Below are 16930 nucleotides of genomic sequence, written 5' to 3'. Positions count from 1 at the left end.
CACCTTATTCCTTATTTGATTTTCTATGTGAGAATGCCCAATTTCAATACCGCTCCCAAGTACCACAATTTTGGAATTCGTTGCTTTAACCCCGACGATCACATCCACTTGCATTAATCGGATTAAATTGCTATAGCAAGATGGAAGGACGTTAAATGTTTTCTTAATGAACGCTTACGAAGCATTTGCAAGATATATCTAAGCATTAGAATCCCAACATAGCATTTCGTTGACCGTGCTCCGTACAGTTTATTGGTCAATTTGTTTGCATTCTTAACGTTAGCTAACGTTCAACCTGTAGACTCGCCTCGAGAGACGTTAAATTTGTTGTTAGCAATAAGCCATTTAAGCCACTAGTTGCTGTAATTAGGCAGAAACAAGAATTGTTGCACAGCGTGATACCTGCGATTAGTGCTTTGCCCTTCTTGAAAATCAGTTTGCCTTTTTTTAATATTCAGAGTTCTTTAACATGCTAATAACAGTAATTATTAAAGGTAATTATAATGAGACAAAGTTCAACTTAAATGCAAAATACTATTACAATATAGAGAAGAAACGGTAATTCCCTTAAATGCGTAACCGGAAGTCAAACCTCGTCCGTATGTGTGATTATGAAATTACCTTCCTCACGTAACGACAATTATCATTCTGTTATTACTCACGAACTCTATAAATAAAAGCCTTCCCGAGAAACTGAAATTAGCTGATGATTGAACCGAATAAAAACTATACGACACGCTCGCAGAAATACATACACATATGCATACATACATGCATACATACATATATATTTATATATATAGATATACAGAGTATATATATATATATATATATATATATATATATATATATATATATATATATAATGTGTGTGTATAGATGTATCATTAATGGCCTTGTCACTTCTAGAACGAACATGATTACGAGAAACTTCTCGATGACAAGCCACAAGTTATTTCCGTCACTTTAGTCTCGGAAATTCATACTTCCATCTTCAGGGCTACAAAAATATACATCTGATTTGATTAAAATATATTAAACAGTAAAACATATTTTTCATGTACTGAATTCCTACATTAATAAGAAAATAAAAATATAAAAAAACAATTCTGAAAAGCAAGAGAATAAAGCTAAAATTAAACAACCGTATAAAGATTAGGAATGAAACCTGTTACTGTAAATAAAAACAATGGAAATCCCCAGTTAAAAAAGAAATTAAAATCTTAAGGGGGTGAGAGACATTATGACATAAATATGTAATACTGGCAATGCGTTATACAAAATGAAAATAAATAAATAAAAGGCAACGAAAATTCAGACAAGAACCTTCAGTATAACAGCTTTCAGGTCAAGGTATAACAGCATTTTTTCAGGTCATGTCTACTAGGCATATATATATATATATATATATATATATATATATATATATATATATATATATATATATATATATATATATATATATATATATATATATATATATATATATATATATATATATATATATATATATATATATATATATATATATATATATATATATATATATATATATATATGTGTTTTATCCTTTGAGGATGGCTCAGGAGGTATTACCACATACGTATATTTATATATATATATATATATATATATATATATATATATATATATATATATATATATGTATATATATATATATATAATATTACATTAGTTGTATCCTTTGAGGAAGGCTCAGAAGGTGTCACCCTCCTGGGTCTCAGAAAGTATTTGGTAATATTTGGTAAGACACCCATACAAGTACTGACCAGATCCCTTGTTGCCTATTTTTGCTGGTAGGGCGACCAGTGGCATAGCAGGTGTGTTGTTACCATTACTATATATAATCATAGATGAACCCCTTATACCGAAAACTTCCACAACCTTAGCTACTTTATACTATTACACAGAGGTTTCATCAGCAGCATGTCGACCTCCTGCATTTACTGCACCCTTCACCACTATCTTACGCTCTTGTGTTACCAATAATAATAGTAAAAAAAGAATAATAATAGTAAAAAAAGGTGTCAAACACAATATATCCAATCGTGGTTGGTGAGAAAAGTGTATATTATTTACAAACATCCTTACTTGTGTTATGTAAAAAAAAAATATTTTTTAAAGCTATTTTTACAAACTGTTTTGTAATTCAACAATATCACCTATATTGGGAATACTGGAAAGGTTCTATTACGGCTTGTAGGCAAGTTGGACGCATCTGAAGTCCTTCCTCATATAATGATCCAGTCTCAGACCATCTCATATTTATGCACTTGGGGTTAGGGAATTAGCTAGCCTTCACCCCTCCCCGACAAGCCATCCGAACACAATAAGGACACTGAACTCAACATTCCTTATGAAAGCTTCAACCCCAAGCGACGAACAAAAACCTTCCGGCAGATGCCTTAAATACGGGCCAATCATTGATACTGATAAACGATATAATGGCCACTATGTACTTTTTAAAAAGGGTCTTGTATAAGAATTAAGAATAATTTTCCTGACAACGTTATAAATTATTTTGTAGCGCCATGGCATAGGGAGGAAGTAGAAATTCTGGCGGCCCATTAATGGTGCTAAACATTATATGTCATAATTAGGAGTTAAATTGACATACGTACCAAAGAACACCAAATAACACACGCACATAAACATACACCCTCCACAACCAAAACACACACACTCACCTAACGACTTGCATGTTGGGTGCAATACCTTCCACCACCTAAAAAGGAGAGCAAATGAACGGCGAGAGGCAAGGCGTTTAATAAAAAATTTAATTGCTCACTGACTACAATATTAAGTGATTCGTTCTAAAATTACCGAATGGCATATTGGGAATTAAACCAAACCAATTAGAGTAACTCGATGAATTCAAGAGATACGAGGCCGGAGATGGGATTTAATAAATTAATTAATGGAACAAGAAAATCGATTCTAAATGAAAAGGAAAATCTCTGGAGAGGTGCTACTGAAGAATTCACTCGCAAGGCCATATCAAGCAATCAATTGAAGAAAAACAACGACTACGTCCATAATAATAAAGGCAATAACCTAATCTTATAACAGAGGAAACAATTTTTGTTGTAAATATTAACATCACAGCATACGTACACATAGCAACATATGTATTTTTATATACTCTCGTCACTAACAAGCCTGGTATCAAGACAGGGACATATGGAAAAACCCTCCCTAACCCTAAGTGAAACTTAAACCTATGCCAGGTAAGATTGGGTGGGGTTAACCTAAATCACTTTGCTATGAATGGCGCAGTGATAAAAACAGTAATAAGGATTCACTTCACACTATATATATATATATATATATATATATATATATATATATATATATATAATATATCACACACAAACACACACACACACACACACACACATATATATATATATATATATATATATATATATATATATATATATATATATATATATATACATACATACATACATACATACATATATGCACACACACATACACATATATTAGCACATGCAAAGGCTAATAGTACGCACAATCCGATGGCATAAATTGATGAAACTAGTTCTATATGGCCCATGACTTGTTTTGCAAGTTAAGTCTAACACAAAAATAGCTCCAAGATTACGATTACAATAAAGACGACGTCGAATGGTCGTCGCTGCTTGGATCTTCAATTAATGTATCACTTCTGAACATTTAAATTTAAACAAGAAATTAATCATTTTTTTGTAGAGCTGTTGAGCCTAACAACCAAGATGATGTCCAGTTAATCTTTCAACTGATTCCTATGTAGCTGCCCTACACAGGTCACTGAGCGTAACTCCTTTCCCCGATTACGAGATTATTTTCTTAGGTTGTAAGTCAGCGCTGGATATCATACAGTGATAAACGGTGATAATGTCTCTGTGCTGTTTTCCTAAATTTTTATTTTCGTAGTGCTGAACCCCTCAATTGTGATCTTGATGGAAGACTCCATCAATAGGTCTTGAAGGCCGCCGTGGGTGCGATCTCATTCGGCAATGACTACACTCCAAGGCTTGACTGATACAAGTGAGCGTTGAAAAGCATCCCCCAACATTCAAAGTAACTGCCATCAAGGAAATGGAGGCGGTGGTCAAACTTAATGTGAATTTTAGGCAGGAAAACCTGTAGTTCTATTGGTTACTGATGTTAATATCTACGCACTTGGCACGAATGATAAAAAATACCTTTTTTTTCCCACTACACTCAAGGAACAACACCTAATAACGCCATCTACCGCATAGCAGACTTCTGTAAGAGTGCTTCAGTAAGGCAAGAAGCGAGTGTCTCACAAACAGTGTTATAGGAAATAACAAAGCCTTGGCAGTGCATCAAAATAATCTTCGGCATACCATGTAAAATGCCTAGGTTAAACTCCCTCCTCTACGGAACTACTATCATGCACTGTGAGAGCTACGTAATCTGGTAGGTGATAGAGGAAGCAATGTTGATGTCACCAACCGTCATTATTTGAACCCCACCTGATTATACATTGTTCTCGTTCAAACTGTGACACTTTACACAAGACAACATAATAAAACTAGACGAACATCACCGACATATCAGTGGTAAGTTCTACATTATTATTATTAATATTACTTCAGTACAATTGCTGTTTTTATCACTGATGTCGTCAATATTAGTATTTCTATTATTACTCGTAAGAAAATATGTGTATCGCCGTACCATTATATTAATAATATGATCTCTCATTCACTCTCGATAAGTTACAAATGTTATAACGAAGATGAATTCATCATTAATAAGAAAAAGCTACAGTGCTCTTTGAACTTTTCCCTAAAAGCAATGACTTGAAATTACCTGGTATAGCAGTAAATAAGAGTATTAACCACAAGAATAAAAATAACACTTTTCCATATGACTGAATGATTATGGAGATGTGGAAATTCCAACAAATATATATAATATATATATATATACAGTATATATATATGTATTATATATATATATATATATATATATATATATATATACATATACATATATATATATATATATATATATATATATATATATATATATATATATATATATATATATTGCTTTTGTTGAATTTCCATGTCCATAATCATTCAGTCATATGGAAAAGTGTTATTTTTATTCTCGTGGTTATGTATAAATATATATATATATATATATATATATATATATATATATATATATATATATATATATATATATATATATATATATATATATACAGGGTGTTTTGAAATTAGAGGGACCCCTCTACAGCATAAACTAAAATTGGTATGGACAAAAACAAAAGTAATTCAGAATAGGTATTTATTTAAGTTTCTCCCTGAGTATTTAATATTTTGTGTGGCCTCCATCTGCCTGTATCACAGCCTGCATTTTTGAGGGGTATGATTTCAGCAAATCGCAAAAAAGCTGAGACTCAAACTCCATTTCCCTGAGCACTTCGGTCACTCTCTTCGCAGGTCCTCGAGGCTTGGTATACCATCATTGTTCACTGTGCATGCTTCAACACCATCCTTTAAGATACTACCAATGTTTTCACACACATTAAGGTCAGGGGAGCTACCTGGAAATTCACTTGACGAGAAGAAATCGATTTCACTGTTTCGAAGCAGCTCCTGTGTCTGAAGAGCCTTGAAACATGGTGCCTTATCATGCAAAAATGTGACTTCTTCAACAGATAACACATTTTCAGGATCTCTCAGGAAAGCAAATACTCGACCAGTAAGCACAGTTTCTCTGAAGTATTTGCCATTCCATGACTGTCCTTTTTCTTTGATGATCCACATTAACTGTTTGGCTGTGAAACAGAAAAATTCCCAAACATTCAGAAATTTCACAACTTGGCGATAGCGCATGTCATCGCTGATATCATCCAACTTTGCAACCCAAATGATGTCATTTTTACGATTTGGCTTCCTGACTGTGTAAATGAAGAATTCATCTGATGCGGCAACATGGAGAAAATCAGCTTCATCCCAATCTTTAAGAAATGAACCACAAAACCATGCACGGTCTTCTCTCTGTTGCTGAGTGATGTTGGGCTTGCTGATAACATGAAATGGCTTGATACCAGATTTTTTCAACCACGATATACTTCTCTTCTTTCCATTTTTTGTTTCTAGTTCAAGCGCCAATTTACGTAAAGACTTTCTTGGTCTACCCACCGCCTCAGCTATGATGTCTTTTGACTCCGGAGGAAGGACTTCAGGCCTTCCAAGATTCTCACTCTTTTCACAATGACAGTCATATGGATTTTTCCAGGTTCTTTTAACAAAGGATTCATCTCTTTTAATGTATTTAGCTATCCAGGAACGTGAAATGAAGGGTGCGCCAGCATCCCTGGCCTCTTTGAAGGTTATAGCCCGGATTCGGTCAATCCATCTGATTTCCTCCGAGTCGTTAGCCATGGCTGTATCTAACTCTGTCACTCAGTCTGAAAATACAAGAAATGTAAAATGAAAAATAGCTTAATAGAAACTTAAAATAATGTACTTGGAGATAGGCTATAACAGAAAACTTCATAACTTTCCATTTGTTCTGTGGAGGGGAGGGGCTTTAATTTCTGAAACACCCGTACACACACACACACACACACACACACACACACACACACATATATATATATATATATATATATATATATATATATATATATATATATATATATATATTGTATATATACACATACACATACATATATGTATGTATGTGTGTGTGCGTATGTGAGCGTAAAAGGGCCAGTGAACATTAGGCTGCCTCCTCTAACTGGGGGTAGTCTAAAGCAAAAGCAGGACAAGAGTCACTGCCACGCATGTACTTTAACTGGTGAATCGTGGATGAACCCTTTGTATAAAAGCTCCCACAATATTAGTAATTTCTAGCACCTGCACAGAAGGCTCATCGCTAGAGCATTAAAACCTCCTAAACTCACTGTATCAATCACCTTTCTCTGCTACGCTTTCGTGCTTCTGGATATTATATCCTTTCCTTTCCATCACTTTCTAGGTCTTCTTCTCCTCCTCCCTCCTAATACTGCTGAATTAAATGCTCTTTTTATCAGCCTACTGTTCTCCACTTTCATAAAAACAAATGAGCTCCAAGCATTCTTTATGTGTCCTTTCACCTACGATAACTTTTTTCCCAAATCTGTCTCAACATTCCTCACCATTTCAGTCCTGATGTCCCATATACTACACAAACATTTCATCTCAGCAGCTTCAACTTTTTTTTTTTTTTTACCATTTACATTTAACATCCAAACTTGACTACCATGATGGAGACTTACCACATCAACCCCTTCATACTTTCCAACTTCCAGTACAGACACTTCAAGTTTCTATTACTTTTCTTGTTTCTACTTTTGGACTACTCCTTATTTCATCTTACCAAAATCTGTTATACTTACTCTGAATACCTATAAATATCAACCACTTCAATTCTTCCACTATCCATGTTAACATTCATTTCTATATTTTCCTCCAGAAGTACTTTAAAACTCTTTCCATCTGCTTCTGCAATTTCTCTTCATTATCATCTATTAAAACTGTATCATCAACTAACATCTGTCATTCTACACTCTCTTTTTGACTCGTTTTATTATACCACAATTGTGTTCCAATATCTTCTCTGTCCCTTCTACAATTCTAGCTCCACTAATCAGTGAGGGAGCCTAAGTTCTGTCCTCCAGCACGGATGCATGAATTAGTTTTGATAATGACAGCATATGGTCCAAGACTGGTAAAGAATGAAAATGGAATAATGATACTAAGCATGGCAGAGTTTGGAAAATTTGGAAGGTAGGCTGTACTAGGTAATAGAAATGCAAAGGTAGGTGACAAAGAAAGAGAAAACATTGTTGGTAGGTATGGAGAACCATGAGAAAATAAGAATGGGGAGATTCATCTGTTACTGTGTTTGGGAAGGGGGTGATTGTTGGAAACACATAGTTTCCTAGGGAGATTTTTAATAAGTACACAAAGGAACAAGAAAAAAGAAAGAAAAACAACTCGTTACATTGTGTTAGTATAGAGCAGATGGAAGTGTAATTCTGGGGAATGTAACAATCACAAGGAACTGACTGTCATTAAGTAAAACTTAAAATGGAGAGAAGTTTAACTTGATGAAGGAATGATGAAAATTTAACAAATGTAATAAAGTCGAGCAAGTTTTATAACAAGTGAGAATGACGTGTAAAAAGAGAATGGATGAAAAATGGGCTAGGGTTAAAAACATGTAAATAGAAGGACTATATTTTATGCATGAAAAATTCCAAGTTGGCGGGATGTCATTATAGGGAGAATTTGACGTTTTAGAAGAAATGAGAGAGTTATTGATCGAAAAAAGATTAGTTGTGATGCAGCAGCAGCATGACAGCAGAAAAGACTACGTATACAAGAGAATGGGTAAGTTCTTCAAGAGGAAAGTGGGAGAGAAAAGAAGGCAAGTAATAAAAATAGAGGGGGGTATGCAAGCAAGAATAGGAAGCTGTACCGTAGGGAAGTAGAGGCAAAGAGAAAGGTTAGTAGGCAAATGGATCTCAGAATACAACATCCATATGGGGAGGTGCTGTCCAAAGGAAATACAGTACTGTTTCTGTGGAGTACGCATTTTGAGAAGAATGTAGAGATCAGAACAGTGTCAGAGCTGAAAAATGCAAGAGCGAAAGATGTTAGTATAAGTTGTGGTAGTAACTGTTGAAGAGTTAAGGAAGGCAGTAAGAAGCTGAAGAAAAGAAAGATCCCAAGACCTGACAGGATTACAAGCGAGATGCTTTGTGCTCCATGGTGAAAGTGTGATTAGGTGCCTGCTGAGACATTCAGGTATGTGTGACTAAGGAAAAGGAATTTTGATTTAGAAAGTAAGACAGATAACAGACGGATTTACAGGCAAAGACAGTTTATATTTTCACAAGGAAGAGGGTTTGTGGAGTAAATGTTTGCAAAGAAATATTAACGAAAAAAGTTTAAGAACAAATATGAATACTTGGAGCCAATCCAACCATGCGCCAGTCCCAAGCCCGGATGAAAAGGTAAGGTTAGAGTCAGGAAAGGTATCCATAAATAAAACATCGGCCAAAACCAATTAGCCATTAAAAAAAACAGTCGGAGGAGTCTCATTAAAAACAGCAACCCGGACTAGGGATTAAGCTGAAAAACAGAAGAGAACTCGACAGGTATAAACTGGTCATGCTTACACGGCATGTGTGTTGCTTCACATCGATAACTCTTAATTGTATGAGGTAACTGGGAACTTATAAGAATAGCAGAAAATATAAGGCTTGAGAATATAAAAAATGACGGCCTAAGGATCAAAAGAAATGCTAGCCTCATCGAAAGCGGCTAATGTTTGACTGAGCCTGGGTGTTACGGAGTACAGGAAACTGACCAGGCAAACTACTGCCTGGGACACCATTCCAGATGGGAAGAGAAGAGAGAAGAAAATCTACTACTTTAGGTAAGGGTGGCTGAACCAATTTGATATTATCAGTAATTACTTTTAAAGAAGAACTGGTGTGCTCGTGAACAGGCAAGATTTAAGTTATACAGGCTACAAACGAGTATATGGTAAGTAAACAATATAAGCACTGGGCGTAAAAATCTTTATAAACAAATGCATAAAATGGTAGAAATATGAATGATGAAATGAAGCAAAACATATAGCATGGAAAGCTACAGCAATTTAATACAACGCTCCTAAATGAACCTTCATTGTGGGTATTATGTTCTACTGATTATGCGAACAAAAATTGAAACTTTCAACACAGAAGCTACAGAAGAGCACTGCGTTTGATATTCTTTCAATTTAACGTTTTCAGCGAGAATACGGAATGACCTCAACATTCTTTTTTGCTAAGACAATAAATATGGAGAAAATCGCCAAGAATAACAAATAACCAAAGGAAACACCTCAACATACAAACAGATATACAAACAGATGGACAAAACCTCAGACAGGCTCACGTGGAAATGAACGTCGTCCTTTCAAAAATACATCTGACACTGTCGTTAAAAGTGCAACTTGAAATAACGAGGGGAAATCATATCCTTTTCGGTAAGTATTTTTCATACAAAAACTATATCACTCGCCTCTTTTATAAATATATATATATATATTCATGTGCCGGTCTGCCAAAGAGTAGTGTTTAGAATTCACATTTTTCCCCCAGAGAAAGCGCAACGCAGCGAAAATGCCCAGCACGTTTACTGAAATGAGACAGCGTTTGAAGTGAGGTGCTTGCCATGTAATTGTGTTTAGGTTTCGGAAAGATGAATTTGTAGCGACAATCATATTGGTGGATGCACCTCTCTCTCTCTCTTCAGTTTGTTTACAGATATTACAATATACGTTATCAAGATTACCTACAGTGACTCACGCTGTCTGTCTTATATCACATCTTTTGTTGTGATTATTCCGGATTTTATAAAAAATTGATCTGAAACTCACTTTACTTGGTTTCTCACAATCTCTCTTTCGACTTATAAGCTAAGGAATCATCTACCTCACTGTATCCCAATATTATGAATCAACATAAATTAGACCTGGATATCCTGCCGGATGAGCCAAGATGCAGGGCCACCAGCCATTTCAGCAACCCTGATGCGGAATGTAATTCAACTCGATCTGGCGACTTGTATATAATTCCGAAGTCAGATTCGAAGCCACTGATTTCAATAACTGCAATAAGTAATAGTCAAGTCCACGCAGGGTAAGGATTCGACGAGGTAATCCCCCCACCCCGGGAAGGGAGGAAACGATCATCAGGTAGTCATAAGGCAATCTCAGCCTGTCAATCTGTCTCCTTCCACTCCACCCGTCTCACTTTCGACTTCAATGGTCCACTTTTAACGTCTCCATCACCACGATCCATTTGACGTTCTGTTCCTTATTCGTTATCACGTAATTGCAACTACGGAGATTCTGGGCCGAAAGTGTCGGGTATTAACATTCCGAATTTTTTTTTTATTTATTATATTCTCTAGAAATCATCAATAACAATAAAGTATAAAACATACAAAATAAGTACTCCGCCACCACGAAACGATAAGAGAAGTCCATATAGAATAGGTTGCTTTCTATGGAATGAATAAAAGCTGTCAGTTCCCAGGCCAAAATCATTCACGGGTTTACCGATTAAACGTATAAAAGACGTTAAGAAGATTAAGCATATCAAAACTGTCGCCGTCTGTTGACAGTGACAGATTACATAACAATATTCCCGCAACATACAATTTGTATCTCTTATTGCAATCTGAATATTCAAAAGGCATGGCAGCCTTGTGAATTATTATAAGAGAGAGAGAGAGAGAGAGAGAGAGAGAGAGAGAGAGAGAGAGAGAGAGAGAGAGAGAGAGAGAGAGAGAGATTGTTGTAATCGGAATATTAATTGGTAACTTTGACCTACCATGCGTTTTGATGGATAAATTTGGACACAAAAGGATATTATCAGACTCATAACTGCTAATGAACGAAACCATAGATAGACGAAAAATTACATATGTGTATGTATGTGTATATATATATATATATATATATATATATATATATATATATATATATATATATATATATATATTATATATACTGTATATACTGTTTATAAGCCTATATATGTACAAAACTTACATAACATTATCTGCTTTATTCACTTATACAGAAGACACATGAGTAATGCATCGAACACCCCCTACACACTGATATTCACCTCTTTCTGGCGCCCACTCCCATGGTCGCTGGATATTACGGCCACGAGGTGGCGGCTGATGACAGGAAGCAGACCTCTGGGCCCACCCCAAACCCAATCCTTACTTCAAATACCTCACAAGGAGAGTAAGGTTGTGTTGCCAGTGAAATATATCAAGTAATGAACGAGACTTGAATGCAAAGAACAGGAGGAAAAAAAATTACAGTACTAAATTTTGGGGTTTTGAGTGTGGGTGACGTTGTACACAAAAGAAAAGATGTATGGTAGTTGATTCGTTTAAAGAGAAAGAAAGCTGAATCTTCTGGTACTTGGTGAGACCCAGTAGAATGGCAGGGAATACAGGACTGGGAAGGCAAGAATTTGTAATGTCGAGAAGACAGCTATAAATTCCCACATGTACTACCTCCCTCCCTTTAATATTTGCTCAGGTTTACCCCCCACATTTTCAGTATCCTGCCATTTTCACTCACTTTGTCCTTGCCTACCATTTCTCTTCTGTAATCCTTGCCTACCATATTCTCTATCTTCTGTAACTTTATACAATCGTCTTTTGTCCTGCAAATATACTTCAAACTATCTACTTTTCACTCATTGTTCTAACACTTGATGGCTTTTATTTCCTTATCTTATGCACTAATAGACATAATCAACCACTCCCGAATCACTGACCTGATCCTTGAACTTCAGTATACACCTTATGAACTCCACTTCAGTTTTTAAACCAAGCCCATTTCTTAAACATCTCTATATATGCTATTTTCAGGTCTTTCCACTGAAAATCACTTGGCTTAATTACATCTTAGTAATATTTTCAACTTTCATCTTCAACTAAAACTACCTTTTATTTTCATTTTTAATTTTAACTGATAATAATCAAATATAACTCTAATAGATCTTCTCACCATTACACCCATTAACTTGTCTTTCCCATGGTTTATATATTAATATATAAACTAACAAACTTGTATCGTGGTCTTTCTTCCAAGTATACCTTTGAACGTTCTTATTTAAAACCACATATGCCCAAAACTAAGTTTGATAATTTGAAAACCACATTTCCGCACATTGGAGAATATCACCGAAGAGGAATTATAACTTATACCTCTCTTGACAGCCCAGTGATCTAGAATATCGACTGGAAAACGTTGATGAGTATTGTCGCGTGTTCGAGTCACTTAGGTACCAAAAATATCACTGAAGGGGAATTATTCCCCTTTGGTGATATTCCCGAAGTAGTGTGAATTGAGTATTAAACCACATTTGTAGCTTAATGTTTTTATAAAAAGGGCCAAGGTGATATGATAAAAATTCATGAATAGCTGAATGCTCCAAATGTACCAATCGGTGTCGTGCTGGGGGTGAGTGCGCCGAGTACAAATTCCTGCACTCGACGGGGATAAGTAGGGTAAAGTCGGCATTAACTTATACCTCTCTTGACAGCCCAGTTGTCTAGAACGTCGACTGGAAGTCGCTGATAAGTATTGTCGGGTGTTCGAGTCACTTAAATACCAAATCATTTATCTCTTATAATTCCCCTTTGGTGATATTCCCGAAGTAGCCCAAATTGTAGCTTAATGTTTGTATATAAAATGCAACAGTGATTTGATAAAATTTCACATATATATAAATATGTATATATATATATATATATATATATATATATATATATATATATATATATATATATACGCTACATATATATATATATATATATATATATATATATATATATATAAATATATATATATATATATATATACATATATATACATACATATATACACACACACACACACACACACACACACATATATATATATATATATATATATATATATAGATAAGATAGTTTCTCATTAAACTCTGACATACGTGATGTTATTTTAGTGATACCAGTACCGTTTTGCGGCCCAATAACATGTAAAGTTAAGGTACACTAATTAAAACTGAAGAACCGTCCCCTTAACTACTCACTCACCATAGTCGCAACAATGGATTCCGCAGCCAAAGGCGATTCAATGAGAGCCTAACAACGGAACTAAGGATTCAATGGAATTCTAATTCGACCGAAAGAATAATATCTTTGAACTTAAAACGTCATACACATAACACCTTGGATTGCGCTCGGTAATTCCTGCTAAGCAGACACCGCATGTGTAAGAATACTGCACCAGGAATATTTTAGAACTTCGACTTACTAGCCTCTATTTTTAAATGCAAATCAACGCGGAAGCAATGACAATAAGAACTTCATAGCGTTTTTCTTTCGGTATGAATTACATTTTTATGTTATACTTAATCTTCTAGTTCTGAATGTATTTTTCAGTCATAATCCCTTATCACTGAAGTACAGAGAATCTGTACTGAACTAAATAACTAATAACAATGAAGTCACTTCATAATAACCATTTTATAGAAGACTCACAAATTATAATTTCAGATATTATTCCAGATTCTTAAGCAACGCCTCAGATAATAATTATCGAAGTTTTATCAGGATGCGAAAATACTACGTGCAAATATTATCTAAGCACAGGACTTCTGCAACGAAAAATAAAGTTAACACAGGGCATGATCCAATTACTAAAACAATCTCATTCAAATGAAGTTACAGAACAAGTGCTAGTTCAAGAGAAGAATAAAACCTTACATTACTGAACATATTTCAGTGTCGGTACACCTCTTGCTACATTTAATCTGTAGACACCAGTAATTCTGTTTGGATTGTATGGTTCAGACACTGCTTCTTTCTCCCTACTCCCAAGCTTTGGATTTCTCTCCCTGATTCTGGTTTTCCTGACTCTTAAAACCTCTCTAACCTTATGAAGCCTCTCGATAGGTCCTTCTGTGGCTAAACTCAACACTAATTCCGGCCCTGGGATAGTAAGGGACTATAGGTTGTCCGTCCCATTGGCCTTTCAGGATGTGAAATGACCGATGAAAAATGGAATGTAAGGATTAATGATGCCGTAGACAAATGACCTTGGAGATTTCATCTTTACCTTCAGAAACTAATGGCAGAGAAATGCTGTTTATCTGTGTGATTTTAAGGTAAAAAAAACCCCCCCCCAAAAAAAAACTTAGTGCTGTTAAGCTGTATATTACTTAAGTTTGGTAAATAAAATATAGGAATAAAAAGTACAACTATAATAATAATAATAATAATAATGATGATGATGATGATGGTGATATAAAATTACGCCGTCAGCCACTGTCACTCACAACTGAAAACCATCTGAGCATGACAGATTTTTTATCGACAAAACTTACCAACTTTCAAGTGACGAAACATCTTAAGTGACACAATGCTTACCTGGAAAGCGCCCCTGACGGCATCGAAGTCAGTGTCATAAGTCCTACGGGACTTGGAGAAGTCGTTGTCGCGCCTTCTACTGGAGAGGGAATATCCTTCATCAGTTAAGTCCTCCGCCTGACCTCCCTGGCGGGCCTCGTATTGCTGTCCCAGTGCATCCCCTGATGGTGAAAAAAAAAAGGTAAGGATGATATTACTTATACAGCCAGCATGACGTAAGACATATATATAAACATCTTAACATAATTCACAATACAGGTCATATGTATAAATATACATGTCTGAAAATTTTCTGACACCAATCATTCAGGTCCGTAACTACTTCATTGGTGGGAAAAAGTTTTCTACATCTTTATGATAGACTAATACGATCATGATAACATTCCAGTACAACTGTAATCCACTAGAGCACTGTTTCTCAACTTTTTCTGCCCCTTCAATCCTACATGCCAACTCTGCTGCGTCCATCACCTTAAACGCCTAGGAACAGCTTTTTTACATAAGCACTGAATCCCTGATACCTTCCTATCATCAAATGAACACAATGTTCTTGAAATGTTTTTCTCTTACTGTTGCCACTGATATTTTCCTACATCAAGAAACCTCACAAATGCATATGCTGAGTTTTGAAATCATCACCTGCAGTTTTGAGATTAATTGGTTTTCAACATCAGCTGCCATCTGCTATGAAATAAAAACTATTCAGCTTTAAAATAATAATAGAAAAAGACATTAAACTTGAGCCAAACTAAATTTTGGGTAAACATATGATTCACTGTCACTGATCAAAGAAATATGCTTGTCTTTCTTGTCTTTAGACAATCTTGCTTTTTTTACGCATTTTTACTTAATTTTAATGAGAAAGGCATTGCTGAGATTAGCAAATATCGACAGAATACTGTCTATTTTTTCTTAGCTATATCTTATCTAAAATAAAAACAAACAAAATTTAAAACTTCTATTATTGTTGGGAAATCATTGGTGCAAATAAAAACTGAGATATTTAACAGATTTTAAAATTTGACTATTCTTTACTGCAAAATATAGAATTATGTTTTACACTGTATGTAAGTATAAATGTATGTTTGTATGTACATACGTATGTGGCTAAGTTATCTTTCAAACTCTTTGGTAGAACTTAAATCATTTTGAGCTTTTATATTTATATATATATTTATTTCCAAATTGTTTATATCTGTCAATGCATAATCTTTGTACAACTATTCAATGCAAAAATTACCTGGTATATTGAATTGAATGATGTTCAAACTAAAAAATTTCAAAATATTACACATTTATAACTTTGCAAAGGTCTAAAAAAAATCAAAGAAACAGAGCACACCTGCTTCCTTTCATGCTGCTCAAATCCATCAAATAAACAGCTGTTATGAAATTTTTCTCTTACAGTTGCCACTGATTTTTCCTTATGTTGGTTTTGTATCCCACTGCTATAAATTAAAAATAATCAGCTTTAAAATAATAATAAAAAAAGACATTAGACTGAAAACTAAAACTGATCAAAAGTTTACAATCTTTTTGTTTTTATTTTTATTTAATTTTAATGTGTATAAATATATATATAGAAATTTATTTAGTTGGGTATGGTGCTAAAAAAACAGATATATATATTCTTTATGCAAAATATATATATATATATTTTAGCTTTTATATTTATATAATAATATATAATAATAATAATAATAATAATAATAATAATATATAATATATATATTAGCATATTTCTTTTCCAAACATCCCTATTCAATAAAGCACTTGAAAACTAACTTTGAAAGGTCAATCAAAGAGAAATATTCCTGAGCTGGACACTTGGTTATATAACTGAAGTTACCTCCTAATGTGAAAAGGAATGT

The 16930-nt window shown here is 34.4% G+C and overlaps 1 protein-coding gene across 1 annotated transcript in view; it reads right to left on the bottom strand.

Moving 5' to 3' along the window:
- The window catches only part of LOC136837409 (uncharacterized), a 535398-nt gene that overhangs the window by 34913 nt on the left and 483555 nt on the right, over nucleotides 1-16930 (bottom strand). The window contains exon 3 of the mRNA XM_067102190.1: nucleotides 15060-15220. Coding sequence (XP_066958291.1) covers nucleotides 15060-15220 — 161 coding nt within the window. The remainder of the gene's footprint in view (nucleotides 1-15059; nucleotides 15221-16930) is intronic.

This window comes from Macrobrachium rosenbergii, chromosome 59, assembly GCF_040412425.1.
Source record: "Macrobrachium rosenbergii isolate ZJJX-2024 chromosome 59, ASM4041242v1, whole genome shotgun sequence".
NCBI lineage: Eukaryota > Metazoa > Arthropoda > Malacostraca > Decapoda > Palaemonidae > Macrobrachium > Macrobrachium rosenbergii.
This window is presented reverse-complemented; position numbering and strand designations above follow the sequence as displayed.